Below are 17,737 nucleotides of genomic sequence, written 5' to 3' on the forward strand. Positions count from 1 at the left end.
ACTCGTCCATACCGATCAGATATCCTAACCTAGTCTAGTTCTTCCAACCAGCGCTTGGCCCATACCCCTCTAAATCCTTACTAATCTTATACCCATCCAGATGCCTTTTAAATTCTGTAATAGTATCAGCCTCCACCACTTCCTCTGGCAGCTCATTCCATACACACACCAACCTCTGAAAAAGTTGTCCCTTATATCATTCCCCTCTCACCTTAAACCTATGTCTTTAGTTCTGGACTCCCCGACCCCAGGGAAAAGACTTTGCCTATTTATCAAATCCAGACCCCTCATGATTTTAAACTTCTATAAAGGTCACCCCTCAGCCACCGATGCTCCAGGGAAATCAGCCCCAGCCTGTTCAGCCTCTCCCTGTAGCTCAAATCCTCCAATCATGGCAACATCTTTGTAAATCTTTTCTGAATCCTTTCAAGTTTCACAACATCTTTCTGATAGGAATGACCAGAATTGCATGCAATACTCCAACAGTGGCCTAACCAATGTCCTGTACAGCCACAACATGACCTCCCAACTCCTGTACTCAATATTCTGACCAATAAAAGGAAAGCATACCAAATGCCTTCTTCACTGTCCTATCTATCTGTGACTCCACTTTCAAGGAGCTATGAACCTGCTCTCCAAGGTCTCTCTGGACAGCAACGTTCCCCAGGACCTTATCATGAAGTGTCAAAGCCCTGCTCTGATTTGTTTTTCCAAAATGCAGCCTCACACGTATCTAAATTAAACTCCATCCGCCACTTCTCAGCCCATTGGCCCATCTGGTCCAGATCCTGTTGTAATCTGAGGTAACCTTCTTCACTGTCCACTACACCTCCAATTTTGGTGTCATCTGCAAACTTACTAACTATACCTCTTACGCTCACCTACAAAAAAATTTTTATAAAATGATGAAAAGTAGTGGACCCAGCATTGACTTGCTGGCAGAAACCTAATTAATTACAGCCACATTAGATGAGCGATCAGCTTTAGTGTGAAGGTTCAAGTGTCTGGAAAGTTATTGTCAAAGTATAAAAGATGAATCTTCCTTTCAGAAGGAGATCACGGCACTCAAGATGATGACACCAACCTGACAAACAGATTTTTGACACAAACTCACCTGCGACAGCAGCAAGCGAGAGAGAGGGGCATCTCTGTTTCCACTCGATACCTGCCAGAATCTGGCAGGTCTTTACACTCAGCTATAAATACACGCAGGTCAGTCTGAGGAAAGCCGTTCCGCTGGTAAAGCTGAAGGAAATAGGAAAGTAGCAAATGCTGATCGAAATCGCAAACTTATTTGACATGTTATTGAATTTTGTTCAACAATCTCATCAATCCTTTTGCACTTACCATTAGGTGTTCCCCTTTCCTAAGGTCCTAGGGAGTGTTGCTGAGCAAAGAGACCTTGGAGTGCAGGTTCATAGCTCCTTGAAAGTGGAGTCACAGGTAGATAGGATAGTGAGGGTGGTGTTTGGTATGCTTTCCTGTGTTGGTCAGGGTATTGAGTACAGGAGTTGGGAGGTCTTGTCACAGCTGTATAGGGCATTGGTTAAGCCACTTTTGGAATACTGTGTGCAATGCTGCTCTCCCTGCTATAGGAAGGATGTTGTGAAATGTGAAAAAGGTGCAGAAAAGATTTACAAGAAGGCGGTCAGAGTTGGAGAGATTAAGCTATAGGGAAAGGCTGAATAGGCTGGGGTTGTTTTCTCTGGAGCATTGGAGGCTGAAGGGTGATTTTTTTTTAAAAAGAGGTTTCTAAAATCATGAGGGACATGGATAGAGTGATTGGCAAGGTCTTTTCCCTGGGGTGGGGAAGTCCAGAACTAGAGGGCATAGGTTTAAGGGAAAAATTTAAAAGGGACCTAAGGCGCAACTTTTTCAGTGTGGTGCATATATGGAATGGAACTGCCAGAGGAAGTGGTGGAGGCTGGTACAATTGCAACATTTAAAAGGCATCTGGATGTGTATATGAATAGGAAGGGTTGAGGGGGATATGGGCCAAGTAAGAGCAAATGGGTTAGGATATCTGGTCAGCATGGACGAGTTGGACCAAAGGGACTGTTTCCGTGCTACATAACACTGACTCTACAACCCAGGAAATGTGCTTTCTCTCAGTACATCTTGCCCAGAAATTGAATTAGACAGCTTGAGACACCATGGTTTGCTGAGATTACAGACAGACATTCTGATCAAATGTAAAATCAAAAGCCAACCTGAATGGCTCCCCAATAATATTCAGAACCAAAAACTGTTACAGCTTCAAACAGCTCCTTCAGCTCATTGTCCAAGATGTAAGGTTGGAGGGGACAAGGAAAGTTGAGAACAGCTTTAGATTAGATTACTTACAGTGTGGAAACAGGCCCTTCGGCCCAACAAGTCCACACCGACCCGCCAAAGCGCAACCCACCCATACCCCTACATTTACCCCTTACCTACCACTACGGGCAATTTAGCATGGCCAATTCGCCTGACCTGCACATCTTTGGACTGTGGGAGGAAACCGGAGCACCCGGAGGAAACCTACGCAGACACGGGGAGAATATGCAAACTCCACACAGTCAGTCAGTCGCCTGAGGCGGGAATTGAACCCAGGTCCCTGGCACTGTGCCACCGTGCCGCATGCTTTTGCGAACATTCACCTCCCCTGCCACATAAGCAGTGCACAAGTCACCGGTTAGTTTAAAAAATACAAATAGATAAAATATCGTTAAATATATTTCATCTATAAACCACGCAGACACTTAACAGCCAATGAGGTCCAGTCAATATCATTTCACATTTTTGTCTATAATTGGGTTCCAGTCTGAACAATTTAGATAAAGGAAGCATTACTACAGCAGGGAACACGACAATGGGTCAGGAGTAAATGGAGTTTATGGGGGAATAATAGATACAAGAAATAACAGCACATGACCATCCAGCCTGCTCCGCCATCCAGTAAAATCACAGCTGATCGTCACCTCCATTTTCTCACCTACTTCCCATTTCTGCCATTTTCCAAAAAATTCTGTCTCTCCCAGCCTTAAATAGGTTTAAAAAGAGGGAGAATTCACAAACCTTGGAGGAAGAGATACCAAAGATTCACAACTCAGAGGAATTTTCTCATCTTGATCCTAAACATTCCTAACAGTTATCCCAGCTTCTGCCGCCTTCATTCCACAGCCAGTCCAGGGGAGAGCAACTTCTGTACAAATGGGGATTTTTTTTCAAACCAATCAGCTCCAGAATTGGCTGAACCAATTACTCAACCCCTAGATATCAAGGGCTCAGGTCACACCACAACATACTTCTCACACTCTCAGACCACAAGAACAAATGGAAATGGTAGAATATCAATTGTCCAAGGACATCCATACCCTGCAAAAGGCTGGGTGGGGGGTGGGGGGCAGTCAGTACAAAGCATTCTTCATTCTTGGGATGTGGGCACCATGGGAAAAGCTAAGTATTTATTGCTCTGATTTGTTTGGACACAGACAGAAAACAGGAGCAGGTGGCCATTCGGCCCTTTGGGCCTGCTGCACCATTCAATACTATCATGGCTGATCATCTAACTCAGTTCCCTGTTCCTGCTCCCCTCCCCCGATCACTTCAGATCTAAGAACTATATTGAACATCTTCTTGAAAGCATTTTATATGTTTTGGCCTGAACCATTTTCTTCAGCAGCAGATTCCACAGGCTCCCCACTCCTTGGAGGAAAACATTTCTCATCTCAGTCCTAAATGGCCCATCTTCTATCCTTAGACTGTGACCCCTAGTACTGGGGCTTCACAGTCAGTCATCGGGAACATCATTCCTGTGGGTCTATCCTGTCTAGCCCTGAGAATGTTACAGGTTTCTATATGAGATCCCCCCTCATTCTTCTAAACTCCAGTGAACACAATCCTAACCAATCCAGTTTTATTTCATAGGTCAGCCCTGTTACCCCAGGGGTCAGTCTGTTAGCAAAGGAGTGGGTTTTAAGTTTCACATCCTTCAGAATAAGGAAATGATTTGGTTAATCAGGAAAACTATTGAACAGACAGCTTTACAGATATCAGAGGGGATATTGATGGTGTATGGTAGTACCCTACATCTGAGCCAGGAGGCTCAAATTCAAACCCACCTGCTCCAAACATGTGACATAACATCTGACTGCTTGCAACATTTCATGCCGATACCAGCAATATTTTAATTTTCTAGATTTTAAGTGAATTTGACGCGACGGTGCTACTCCTTTAACAAAGTTATGCTTGGGGCCTTTTTCTTTCCAGAGAAGTTGCAAAGGGGTTTTAGGGTCAGTTTGATTATAGCTAACAGATACTGCCTCAGGAAAAGGCTTTCAAGTTTAAAAAAAAATAGCACAATGAAAGGGGAGCAGTCAGTCAGTCTCCCAGCTCAGCTTTCCTCTGGTTTGGTTATAACAGAATGGCTGGTCACTGAAAGCGGTTAGTTTTGAGGCTGTTGGTCCAAGAAACAGCTTTACAGAAGGTGTTCCACACTGAATCTCCCCGCCATCTCTCTCTCCCCTGGAAGAGCCAGTGTTTGATTTTACCTTTTTTTGCCAAGGGGTGTTTCTGGGGATTGTTGCAGGAATTTGGAGGATCTGTTGGGTGTGCGGATAGGTTATGTTAATCTGTATTCCGTTCTCCTTTGTTAGTGTTTCATTCAGTAATCTTGTAAATAAATTATTTTCATTTAAAACTAAGTGGTTTGACTAGCTGCATCCCTCCTGGAATATCCACCACACAGCTGCTTCAAACAGCCAAAGTTAGGGCCCGGACTACTTTATTGAAATGTTTTGAGGGGGTCTGGCCTAGCCCATAACATTAACATCTAAAACTGCAGTATTGGAACCTGAAGACATTATTAATTCAGTCACTGTAGTAGGGGATTTCAGAATTCAACAACTCAGCATCATATAGTCTCCAAACACAGTTTATAAATTTTACTGAATCATTTACAATCAATCACACTCAGCGAGTAGTAAATGACCCATGAGGCAGATGGTGTCATTAAGAGAGGTTGGTCAGACCAGGCTGGTATTCATTGCTTTGTGGATACTTTGTTTACCCTATCCACACCCCTCATGATTTTGTAAATCTCTGTAAGGTCACCCCTCAGCCTCCGACACTTCAGGGGAAACAGTCCCAGCGTACTCAGCCTCTCCCTACAGCTTCTTGAATATTTTTAAAGGCAGTGGTGGCTAGCTTTCTGATAAAAGCAATGCACTACTGGGGACATGGAAACGGGGAGCAGTCAGATCAGCTGTGATCTTGTTGAACAGGAGAGTTCAAGGGACCAAGTGGCCTCTTTCATGTTCCAATGACACCCATGATATCGAATGGCTGATTTAGACACTGACACTACTTAATGGCAGCAAGATTGCTTACCTTGATAGTTTCGTAAGTGTCAGTAATCAGGGCTATGAAGAGACTTAGAACCATGTAGATGAAGAGGGTGATGAAGGTGGACAGATAGATGCGACTGAACACCCAGACCACATAGCTCTTGTCCTGCATTGCCGCAAAAGTGGCAAACATGTCATCCCCATTGATCAAGGAGAAGAGGCACTCGGAAACCATATTCAGGGATCGAAACTGTCGGGGGAGAAACCAGAGACACACAATAACTCAGTTTGTCAGGGCAGGATCATAGTTATCCACACAACACTGTCAGAACATGCCAGCCCCAGCGTCTTGGCTTTTTACATACATAAATCCTTAAACAATCTATTAGGCTGGACCAGATTGAGGTTCATGAGGAGGAAGTTTTAGAAATTCCGGCAAGTATGAAAATAGAAAAGTCCCCAGGGCCGGATGGGATTTATCCTAGTATTCTCTGGGAAGCCAGGGAGGAGATTGCTGAGACTTTAGTTGTGATCTTTATGTTATCATTGTCTACAGGAATAGTGCCAGAAGACTGGAGGATAGCAAATGTTGTCTCCTTATTCGAGAACAGGAGTAGAGACAACCCGGGTAATGATAAACCAGTGAGCCTTACTTTGGTTGTGGATAAAATGTTGGAAAGGATTGATAATCATCTAGAAAGGAATAAATTGATGAGGGATAGTCAATACAGTTTTGTGAAGGGTAGGCCGTGCCTCACAAACTGAGTTCTTAGAGAAGGTGACTAAACAGGTGGATGAGGGTAAAGCGGTTGTTGTGGTGTAATTGGATTTCAGTAAGGCATTTGATAAGGTTCCCCACGGTAGACTATTGCACAAAATATGGAGGCATGGGATTGAGGGTGATTTAGTGGTTTGGATCAGAAATTGGCTCATTGAAAGAGACAGGGGATGGTGGTTGATGGTAAATGTTCATCCTGGATTTCAGTTACCAATGGGGTACCACAAGGATCTGTTTTGGGGCCACTGCTGTTTGTCATTTTTATAAGTGACCTGGATGAGGGCGAAGAAGGATGGGTTAGTAAACTTGCGGATGACACAGAGGTCAGTGTAGTTGTGGATAGTGTTGAAGGATATTGCAGGTTGCAGGGGGACCTGGGGATAAGCTGCAGATCTGGGCTGAGAAGTGGCAAATGGAGTGTAATACAGAAAATTGTGAGGTGATTCACTTTGGAAGTAGTAACAGGAATACGGAGTGCAGGACAAATAAGATATATGGTAGTGTGGATGAACAGAGATCTCAGTGGCAAAAGTGAGGACTGCAGATGCTGGAGATCAGAGTCTAGTTTAGAGTGGTGCTGGAAAAGCACAGCAGGAGGAGCAGGAAAAATGAACATTCCTGATGAAGGGTTTTTGCCCAAAACATTGCGTTTCCTGTTCCTCGGATGCTGCCTGACCTGCTGTGCTTTTTCAGCACCACGCTAATCTCGAGAGATCTGTGTCCATGTACATATATCCCTGAAATTAGCCACCCAGATTGTTAGGGTAATTAGGAAGGCATACGGTGTGTTAATTTTTATTGGGGGAAGAGATCGAGTTTCAGAGCCACGAGGTCATGCTGCAGCTGCACAAAACTCTGGTGCATCCGCACTTGGAGTATTGTGTACAGTTCTGGTCACCGCATTATAGGAAGGATGTGGAAGCTTTGGAAAGGGTTCAGAGGAGATTTACCAGGATGTTACCTGGTATGGAAGGAAGGTCTTAGGAGGAAAGACTGAGGCTGTTTTTGTTAGAGAGATGGTTGAGAGGTGACTTTATACAGACATGCAAGATGATCAGAAAATTAGATAGGGTGGACAGTGGCAGCCTTTGCCTGGAATGATGAAAACCAACATGAGGAGACAGTTTTAACTTGAGGGGTGATAGATTTAGGACAGATGTCAGAGGCAGGTTCTTTACTCAGAGTAGTAAGGGCATGGAATTCCATGCCTGTAACAGTAGTAGACTTGCCAACTTTAAGGGCATTTAAATGGTTATTGGATAAACATATGGATGAAAATGAGAGTGTGGGATAGATGGGCTTCAGACTGTTGCTCCAACCTGTGAAACCATCAAGAGCACGGTCATGTTTTATGTTCTATTTTTACTCACCTTTTGATGGTAGGGTCCAAGTACAATCCAGCCACAGAAGCAGTAACCCAGATAAATCATAGAGGCACAGCAACAAAACCGAATAACATTGGGGAAGGCTGCTCGCAGCGTTATAATAAGGACCTGCAATAAGAACAAAGAGGGCCATCAAAATGGGAAGATGGGAGAGACCGAGAGAGAGTCAGGCGAAAGCAAGAGTGAGGAACTTTACCATATCTTACATTATACTTTTCAAAAAAGCCCAAATATCGGATGACTCCAACCCAAACCAGCAATGTGGCTGTTCCCAATAAGATGCTGCAAATGTCATAGGATGCAAAGCTCTGTAAAAGGAAATAAAACACTAAAGTTGGAGTGTTGCATACAGTAATCCATGATCCAGTTCAACATCGAGGAAGACCCTTCAGCCCCTTGAAAGAATTCCACATTTCAACAGGTTCACGTCTGTACTGCAATCGTGGTCCCGTATTCCTCACTACCTTTGATTATCAAAGATACATCCCTCTCTCTTTAAAATTAAGAATTGCTCCCCCATCAATTGCCATTCATGGGAGATTTCCAAAAATGTTGAAGATTCCACAGAATAGCTGATGTGGGAAATGCAACAACATCCCATAGAGAACCCCACGTGTGAGAATCTGAGGTGGGGGGCGGGGAAGGGAGGGGGGGGATGCAGGTTGAACAAGATTTGATAGAGGTGTACAAAAATTATAGAAAGGATTTGTAGAACAAAAATAAATAGTTAGCAACAATGTAGGGAGGAGATCTTTAATCAAAGGACACAAATTTTAAATAAATTTGCAAAAGATCTACGGTTCAGGGGGAAAGAGAAGGAAAATGCAATTAATTCAACTAGCTCAGCTGTGAAAATGGCTGAAGGAGCCAAATCACCTAAAACTGCTCCTGTTTTATATATTTGTAAATGCAGCAAATGAAGACCTAGAAATTAACACCTGGAAGAACAGTAGGGGGAGATTAAATTCTGACTTTTCAAAAGGAATTGGTTGAAAATAAAAGAAATTTCTAAGCTGAAAGAGACAAAGACAGACTGCATGCCCAGGGAGCAGGGGAAAGAGGATTTAATTGCAAAGGACTTTCAAAGAACCAGAGTGACAATGGGTCACATCGTAGTGCAAACTTCATCTGGGTAGGTAGCAGCCCTCTGTCAAGTCACATTTCCAATGACAGCAAGGCACAGGATCTCGGACAAGTGATAGTTCCTCAACACAAGATTAACCTTCTCACCTGAGACTGCTGTTAACAACACATCTGCTACAATAACCTCACCTCTCTGGGTTGAAAATCCAACTGAGCAAAGCCTTAACAATAACTCCTGGTGTGGGGTCAGATAGCTCAGTTGGTTGGACAGCTAGTTTACAAGGCAGTGGGATACTGGAGTGGGTTTGATTTTATATTCCCTCTCCGGCTGAGGTTACAATGAAGCACTCTCTTTCTCAAGCTCGCCTGAGGCATAGTAACCCTCAGGCTAAACAACCAGCAGCTGTCCACACCCCCTCTCCCTCTAAAGAGCACAGCCCTGGTAAGACTATTGTCTGTCTGTCACTTAAAATGACTTTACAACAATTTATAAAGAAACAAGTCAGACCAAAAAGACCAAAATTCATTTTTCCTCCACTTTAGGAACCAAACTTTCAAACAATAAAACAGGGAGAGAGTGAGCACTGCAGGTGCTGGAGATCAAAGTAGAGAATGTGGAAAAGCACAGCAGGTCAGGCAGCATCCGAGGAGCAGGAGAATCAACGTTTCAGGTATAAGTCTAGCCTCATGAGGGGAATATGCCCAAAACACTGATTCTCCTGCTCCTTGGATGCTGCCTGACCTGCTGCGCTTTTCTAGCGCCACACTCTCGAATTTCAAACAATAACAGCAAAGTATTCAAAGTCTTTACCACTGCATTTACAAGTAAGGCTCCTCAAAACACCATTTATTCAACATAGCTGCAGGAGCATCAGTAACACACATCTTTCACTGTGTAGACTTTTTTTAAAAGGACCTTTACAGGAGGTAGGTGCTGTGTGAAAGGCTAGCAGTTACTGTCCATCCCAGAATGGCCTTGAACTGTATGGCCTGAGGTGCTATTGAAAGTCAGAGTCAGATGTACAACATGGAAACAGACCTTTCGGTCAAACCTGTCCATGCCAACCAGATATCCCAACCCAATCTAGTCCCACTTGCCAGCACCCGGCCCATATCCCTCCAAACCCTTCCTATTCATATACCCATCCAGATGTCTCTTAAATGTTGCAATTGTACCAGCCTCCACCACTTCCTCTGGCAGCTCATTCCATACATGTACCGCCCTCTGTGTGAAAAGGTTGCCTCTTTAGGTCTCTCTCATACCTTTTCCCCCTTACCCTAATCTAGGCCCTCTAGTTCTGGACTCCCCCACCCCAGGGAAGAGACTTTGTCTATTTATCCTATCCATGCGCCTCATGATGATCTCAGCCTCTGATGCTCCAGGGAAAACAGCCCTAGCCTATTCAACCTCTCCCTATAGCTCAAATCCTTCAACCATGGCAACATCTTTGTAAATCGTTTCAGAATCTTTCAAGTTTCACAACATCTTTCCAATAGGAAGGAGACCAGAATTGCACACAATAGACAATAGGTGCAGTAGGAGGCCATTTGGCCCTTCGAGCCAGCACCACCATTCATCATGATCATGGATGATCATCCTCAATCAGTATACTGTTCCTGCTGTATCTCCATAATTCTTGATTCCACTATCCTTAAGAGCTCTATCCAACTCCGTCTTGAAAGTATCCAGAGACTTGGCCTCCACAGCCTTCCACACACCCACCACTCTCTGGGTGAAGAAGTTTCTCCTCAACTCTGTTCTAAATATCCTACCCCTTATTTTTAAACTGTGTCCTCTGGTTCTGGACTCACCCATCAGCAGATCCATGCTTCCTGCCTCCAGAGTGCCCTATCCATGAATAATTTTATACGTCTTGATCAGATCCTCGCTCAGCCTTCTAAAGTCAAGTGTATACAAGCCCACTCGCTCCAATCTTTCAACATATGATAGTCCCACCATTCCGGGAATTGACCTCGTGAACCTACGCTGCACTCACTCAATAGCCAGAATAGCCTCAAATTTAGAGACCAAAACTGCGCACAATGCTCCAGGTGCAGTCTCACCAGGGCCCTGTACAGCTGCAGAAGGACCTCTTTGCTCCTATACTCAATTCCTCTTGTTATGAAGGCCAGCATAATATTAGCTTTCTTCACTGCCTGCTGTACCTACATGCTTGCTTTCATTGACTGATGTACAAGAACACCCAGATCTCTCTGTACTGCCCCTTTACCCAACTTGATTCCATTTAGGTAGTAATCTGCCTTCCTGTTCTTGCCAAAGTGGATAATCATACATTTAGCCACATTAAACTGCATCTGCCATGCATCCGTCCACTCACCTAGCCTGTCCAAGTCACCCTGTATTCTCATAACATCCTCCTCACATTTCACCTGCCACCCAGCTTTGTGTCATCAGCAAATTTGCTGATATTACTTTTCATACCTTCATCTATATCATTAATGTACATTGTAAAAAGCTGCCATCCCAGCACTGATCCCTGCGGTACCCCACTGGTCACCACCTGCAACTCCAAAAGGGAGCCGTTTATCACTACTTTTTGCTTCCGGTCAGCTAGCCAATTTTCAACCCAAGTCAGTACTTTGTCCCCAATACCATGCACCCTAAGTTTGCTCACTATCCTCCTATGTGGGACCTTATCAAAGACTTTCTGAAAGACTATGTACACCACATATACTGGCTCTCCATTGTCCATCTTCATAGTTACATCCTCAAAAAATTAGTCAAGCATGATTTCAGTGTTGACTCTGACCTATCCTGTCACTGCTACCCAAATGAGTCATAATTTCATCCTTAATAATTGACTCCAGCATCTGTCCCACCACTGAAGTCAGGCAAACCAGTATTTTATTGCCGGTTTTCTCTCTCCCTCCCTTCTTGAAAAGTGGGACAACATTAGCCACCCTCCAATCTGCAGGAACCGATCCTGAATCGATAGAACATTGGAAAATGATAACCAATGCATCCACGATTTCTAGAGCCACCTCCTTCAGTACCCATCAGGTGTACCATCAGGCATGTAGACCATCAGGTCCCAGGGACTTATCAGCCTTCAGACCCAACAGTCTCTCCAACACCATCGCCTGCCTAATATAAATTCCCTTCAGTTCAGGTCCTTCAGCCACAATTACATCTGGGGGATTGCTTGCATCTTCCCCGGTGAAGACAGATCCAATGTACCTATTCAACTCTTCTGCCATTTCCTTGTTCCCCATAATAAATTCACCCATTTGTGTCTTCAAGGGCCTAATTTTAGTCTTAACCATTTTGTTTCTTTTCACATACCTTAAAAAAAACCTTTACTATCCTCCTTTATATTTTTGGCCAGTTTACCTTTGTACCTCATTTTTTTCTCCGCATACTGCCTTTTTAGTTATCTTCTGTTGCTCTTTAAAAGTTTCCCAATCCTCCAGCTTCCCATTCATCTTTGCTATGTTATATTACTTCTCTCTTATCTTTATACAGTCCTTAACTTCCCTCGTCAGCCACGGCCACCCTTGCCTCCCCTTAGGATCTTTCTTCCTCTTTGGAACGAGCTGACCCTGCACCTTCTGTATTATATCCAGAAATACCTGCCATTGTGGTTCCACTGCCATCCCCGCTAGGGTATGGCACTTTGGCCAGCTCCTCCCTCATAGCTCCATAGTTCCCTCTGTTCAACTGAATATTCCAACAGTGGCCTAACCAATGTCCTGTACTGCCGCAACATGACCTCCCAACTCCTGTACTCAATACTCTGACCAATAAAGGAAAGCATACCAAATGCCTTCTTCACTATCTTATCTACCTGCGACTCCACTTTCAAGGAGCTATGAACCTGCACTCCAACGTGTCATGAATCAGCAACACTCCCTAGAACCTTACCATTAAGTGTGAAATCCTGTTCACATTTGCTTTCCCAAAATGCAGCACCGCGCATTTATCTAAATTAAACTCCATCTGACACTTCTCAGCCCATTGGCCCATCTGGTCAAGATCCTGTTGTACTCTGACGTAACCTTCTTTGCTGTCCACTACACCTCCAATTTTGGTGTCATCTGCAATCTTACTAACTGTACCTCTTATGCTCACATCCAAATCATTTATGTAAATGGCGAAGTGTAATGGACCCAGCAACGATCCTTGTGGCACTCCACTGGTCACAGGCCTCCAGTCTGAAAAACAACCCTCCACCACCACCCTCTGTTTTCTACCTTTGAGCCAGTTCTGGATCCAAATGGCTAGTTCTCCCTGTATTCCATGAGATCTAACCTTGCTAATAATTCTCCCATGGGGAACCTTGTCAAACACCTTGCTGAAGTCCATATAGATCACATCTACTGCTCTGCCCTCATCAATCCTCTTTGTTACTTCTTCAAAATCAAGTTTGTGAGACATGATTTCCCACGCACAAAACCATGTTGACTATCCCTGATCAGTCTTTGCCTCTCCAAATAAGTGTACACGTCCCTCAGGATTTTCTCCAACACTTTGCCCACCACCGATGTCAGGCTCACCAGTCTATAGTTCCCTGGCTTGTCCTTACTGCCCTTCTTAAACAGTGGCACCATGTTAGCCAACTTCCAGTCTTCCAGCACCTCACCTGTGACTATCGATGATACAAATATCTCAGTAATAGGCCCAGCAATCACTTCCCCAGCTTCCCACAGAGTTCTAGGGTACACCTGATCAGGTCATGGGGATTTATTCACTTTTAATGTGTTTCAAGATATCCAGCACTTCCTCCTCTGTAATATGGACATTTTTCAAGGTGTCACCATCTATTTCCCTACGTCTATATCTTCCATATCCTTTTCCACAGTAAACACTGATGCAAAATACTCAATTAGTATTGCCCCCATGTCCTGCGGCTCCACACAAAACCACCTTGCTGATCTTTGAGGGGCCCTATTCTCTCCCTAGTTACCCTTCTGCCCTTAAAGTATTTGTAAAAACCCTTTGGATTTTCTTTAACTCTATTTGAGAAAGTTACCTCATGGCCCCTTTTTGCCCTCCTGATTTCTCTCAAGTATACTTCTACTGCCTTTATACTGTAAGGATTCATTCAATCGGTCTCCTCTATACCTGACTTATGCTTCCTTCTTTTTCTTCGTCAAACCCTCAATTTCTTTCGTCATCCAGCATTCTCTACACCTACCAGCCTTCCCTTTCACCCTGACAGGAATATACTTTCTCTGGATTCTTGTTGTCTCATTTCTGAAGGCTTCCCATTTTCCAGCCATCCCTTTACCTGCGAACATCTACCTCCAATCAGCTTTCGAAAGCTCTTGCCTAATACTATCAAAATTGGCCTTTCTCCAATTTAGAACTTCAACTTTTCAATCTGGTCTATCCTTTTCCATCACTAATTTTAAATCCAATAGAATTATGGTCATTGGCCCCAAAGTGCTCCCCCACTGACACCTTAGTCACTTGCCCTGCCTTATTTCCCAAGAGTGGTCAAGTTTTATACCTTCTCTAGTAGGTACATCCACAGACTGAAAATGGTCTTGTACACACTTAAATTCCTCTCCATCTAAACCCTTAACACCATGGCAGTCCCAGTCTATGTTTGGAAAGTTAAAATCCCCAACCATAACCACCCTATTATTCTTGCAGATAAAGGAGATCTCCTTACAAGTTTGTTTCTCAATTTCCCTCTGACTATCGGGGGGTATATAATACAATCCCAGTAAGGTGATCATCCCTTTCTTATTTCTCAGTTCCACTCAAATAACTTCCCTGGTTGCATTTCCGGGAATATCTTCCCTCAGTACAGCTGTAATGCTATTACTTATCAAAAATGCCACTTCTCCTCCTCTTTCCAAATGTGGTTAGGCCACATTTGGAGTACTGTGTGCAGTTCTGGTCGCCTCACTTTAGGAAAGACGTGGAAGCTTTGGAGAGGGTGCAGAGAAGATTTACCAGGATGTTGCCTGGAATGGAGACTAGGTCGTACGAGGATAGGTTGAGAGTTCTCGGCCTTTTCTCGTTGGAACGGCAAAGGATGAGGGGTGACTTGATAGAGGTTTATAAGATGATCAGAGGAATAGATAGAGTAGACAATCCGAAACTCTTTCCCCGGGTACAACAGAGTGTTACAAGGGGACATAAATTTAAGGTGAGGGGTGAAAGGTATAGGGGAGATGTCAGGGGTGGGTTCTTTACCCAGAGAGTGGTGGGGGCATGGAATGCGCTGCCCATGGGAGTGGTAGAGTCAGAATCATTGGCGACCTTTAAGCGGCAATTGGATAGGTACATGGATGGGTTCTTAATCTAGGATAGATGTTCGGCACAACATCGTGGGCCGAAGGGCCTGTTCTGTGCCGTATTGTTCTATGTTCTATGTTCTTTCCTCCCTTCCTGTAGTGTTTGTATCCTGGAACATTAAGCTGCCAGTCCTGTCCATCCCTGAGCCATGTTTCTGTAATTGCTATGATATCCCAGTCCCTTGTTCCTAACCATACCCTGAGTTCATCTGCCTTCCCTGTTAGGCCCCTTGCATTGAAATAAATGCAGTTTAATTTATCAGTCCTGCCTTGTTCTCTGCCTGCCCTGACTGTTTGACTTGTTTCTTTTCTCAATTGTACCAGTCTCAGATTGATCTCTTTCCTCACCATCTCCCTGTGTCCCACCCCTCCACTTTACTAGTTTAAATCCTGAGCAGCTCTAGCAAATCTCCCTGCCAGTATATTAGTCCCCTTCCAATTCAGGTGCAATCCGTTCTTCTTGTACAGGTCACTTCTATCCCAAAACAGCTTCCAATTATCCAAAAATGTGAATCCTTCTCCCACTCACCAGCTCCTCAGCCATGCATTCATCTGCTCTATCCTCCTATTCCTAACCTCATTCACTCACAGCACCGGGAGTAATCCAGATATTACCACCTTCAAGGATTTTTTAAATTCCTGCCTAACTCTATATTCTCCATTCAGAATCTCAACCTTTCCCCTTCCTGTGTCATTAGTTCCAATGTGGACAATGACTTCTTGCTGATCCCGCTCCCCCTTGAGCATTCTGCACGGTCTCGGAGACATCCTAGATCCTGGCAACAGGGAGGCAACACCATTCTGATTTTTTGCTACCGGCCACAGAAACATCTGTCTGTGCCTCAGGCTAGAGAGTCCCCTAACGCATTCGATCTCTTGGAACCTGATGTACCCCTCAAGAAAGTCAACTCCATTGCTATGGGTCAGACCAGGTCAGGACAGCAGATTAGATTCCTTAAAGGGTCAGAGTGAATAAGCAGTTGTCAATCAAAGAGATGAGGAGGAATTTGTCCTGAGATTGCTGAATTTGTGGAATTCTTTAGCACAGAGTGCTGTTGAGGCTGGGACATTAAGTATGTTCAAGGCTGAAGGACAGATGTTTAATCAGGAAGAGAACGAAGGGTTATGGGGAAAAAGGCAGGAAAGTGGAGTTGAGGATTATCAGGTCAACAACGATCTCATTGAAAGGGCAGGGCAGACTCAATGGGCCGAATGGTCTACTTCTGCTCCTACATGTTCTAGTCTTAATAGAGGAGCCTGGCTGGATACATGGCTGATCGTTTAGGACCAGAACAAGGTTAAAATTTCTGCATCCAAAAGGGCAGTGAATATCTGCGATTGTCTGCATCCCATTGTTCTCTCTGTCCAGAAACAGCATAGTCTTCAATCTCCAAAGGAATTATAGGAAGTGGCTGGTCTGATTGTGGGGTCGGATGTCACACTGATCAAGTCCAAAGACAGAAGTGTGGAGGAAGAGACAAAAATCAAGAATTGTTTTCAGGTTTAGATTTCAAAGTCTCGTTATTTAATGAGCATTAAAGCTAAATACTACAATATTCATCATTTGCGTACCAAGCTGTGATTTTTAATTACATTTGGCAAGGACTGATCTATTTCCAGATGTTCACAGCCATGTGCTCTTAAAACAAAGCCAACTCCACCCACATTGTGTTATTTATACTTCATGATGTGCAGCTCTATAACATTATCACAAAACTGCTCCAGGGTCCTGCAGCCCATGCACAATAGACAGGGAAGTGGATGTAGGTTTGATCAGCATCAAGGACTATATTGATTGGTAAAGCAGGGACAAAATGACCCAAAATCACTTCTCAAGTTCAAATATCAGGCTGGATCCTTGTCCCTTACCTTAGCCTCAATTTCCATTTTTAGGACAGATCCAATGATGGTCAGCAAATCACTAATGATGATCAGGATGTACCAGCCATTGACAAACTCCATGCGGTCAGACCACGCCACGTTCTTATTGTAGTGGAGCAAGAAGAAGTCAACAAACTCCTGAAGGGTAAGAAGCAGCTGTAGTTACTGAGGAGCACGTTTTCCAGCAGAACTACAAGGAAACAAATCTCTCCTTATTCAGTCCCATACGTACATTCTGCAGCTTTATCCCATTGATAACAGATCGGGTGCAGAGAATTAACGAGCTCAAACAAATCACAACAATAAGGGCATCAAAGACCATCATGTAGTGAGTGTTCCTTTGTACTTGGAGAAAGAGAGAAATGCAAATTTAAATTTAAAAATTACCAAAGCAAATCACAGCTAAATGCCAGCCATCAATTCGAAGACATTTTATACCAACAACTGTTGATGGATAGCAGGTCTGACACTCCATCTAGTGGACAGGTGTGCATCTTACAATGAGCACGGTTGATGGCAAAATAGTTATGTTAGGAGAGATTGGAACATTGTAGAGTTTGCCCCATCCCCTCCATCATTTGTTTATTTAGTTTTGTTTCTCTCCTCACCCTCTTCCCCCCTCCCCACAAAGAGTAATAGGGTTACTCTTTCCCATCCTTTATAGTTCCGTGATTCTATAATGCCCCATTCAGAATCGGAATCTCAACAAGTGCCAGGCATTATATTCTGGCTGAAACAAAACACAGCCAGTATTTTTGCGGCCAGTGAAAGTAGTTGTTTTTGAAGAGCAGAGGGATTTGGGAGATTGAGGTTTGAGATGCATCACAGCGCTGTCGCAATCCATTGCCAAATACAATCTTCCCATTCTGTACATGAATGGGGTAGACTAGTGCCCACTTCTGCCTAGACTAGTATTGTGGTCACCTTACTGAATTACTAGATTAATAAACCAGACAAGTTCAAAACCCACCACGGCAGTTTGATTTCAACAGCTTTTCCGTAAAAGTGACCTTAAAAGT

At 43.9% G+C, this 17,737-nt stretch overlaps 1 protein-coding gene across 1 annotated transcript in view; it reads right to left on the reverse strand.

Annotated features, from left to right (window-relative positions):
* Positions 1-1,110: 1,110 nt before the first annotated feature.
* LOC132818868 (mucolipin-3-like) overlaps positions 1,111-17,737 on the reverse strand; it is a 35,434-nt gene continuing 18,807 nt past the window's right edge. The window contains exons 7-12 of the mRNA XM_060830022.1: positions 16,951-17,063; positions 16,707-16,856; positions 7,694-7,795; positions 7,473-7,595; positions 5,368-5,574; positions 1,111-1,245 (exon numbers count right to left, since the gene is read on the reverse strand). Coding sequence (XP_060686005.1) covers positions 1,111-1,245; positions 5,368-5,574; positions 7,473-7,595; positions 7,694-7,795; positions 16,707-16,856; positions 16,951-17,063 — 830 coding nt within the window. The remainder of the gene's footprint in view (positions 1,246-5,367; positions 5,575-7,472; positions 7,596-7,693; positions 7,796-16,706; positions 16,857-16,950; positions 17,064-17,737) is intronic.

The sequence above is a fragment of the Hemiscyllium ocellatum genome, chromosome 9 (genome assembly GCF_020745735.1).
Source record: "Hemiscyllium ocellatum isolate sHemOce1 chromosome 9, sHemOce1.pat.X.cur, whole genome shotgun sequence".
NCBI classification, from domain to species: Eukaryota; Metazoa; Chordata; class Chondrichthyes; order Orectolobiformes; family Hemiscylliidae; genus Hemiscyllium; species Hemiscyllium ocellatum.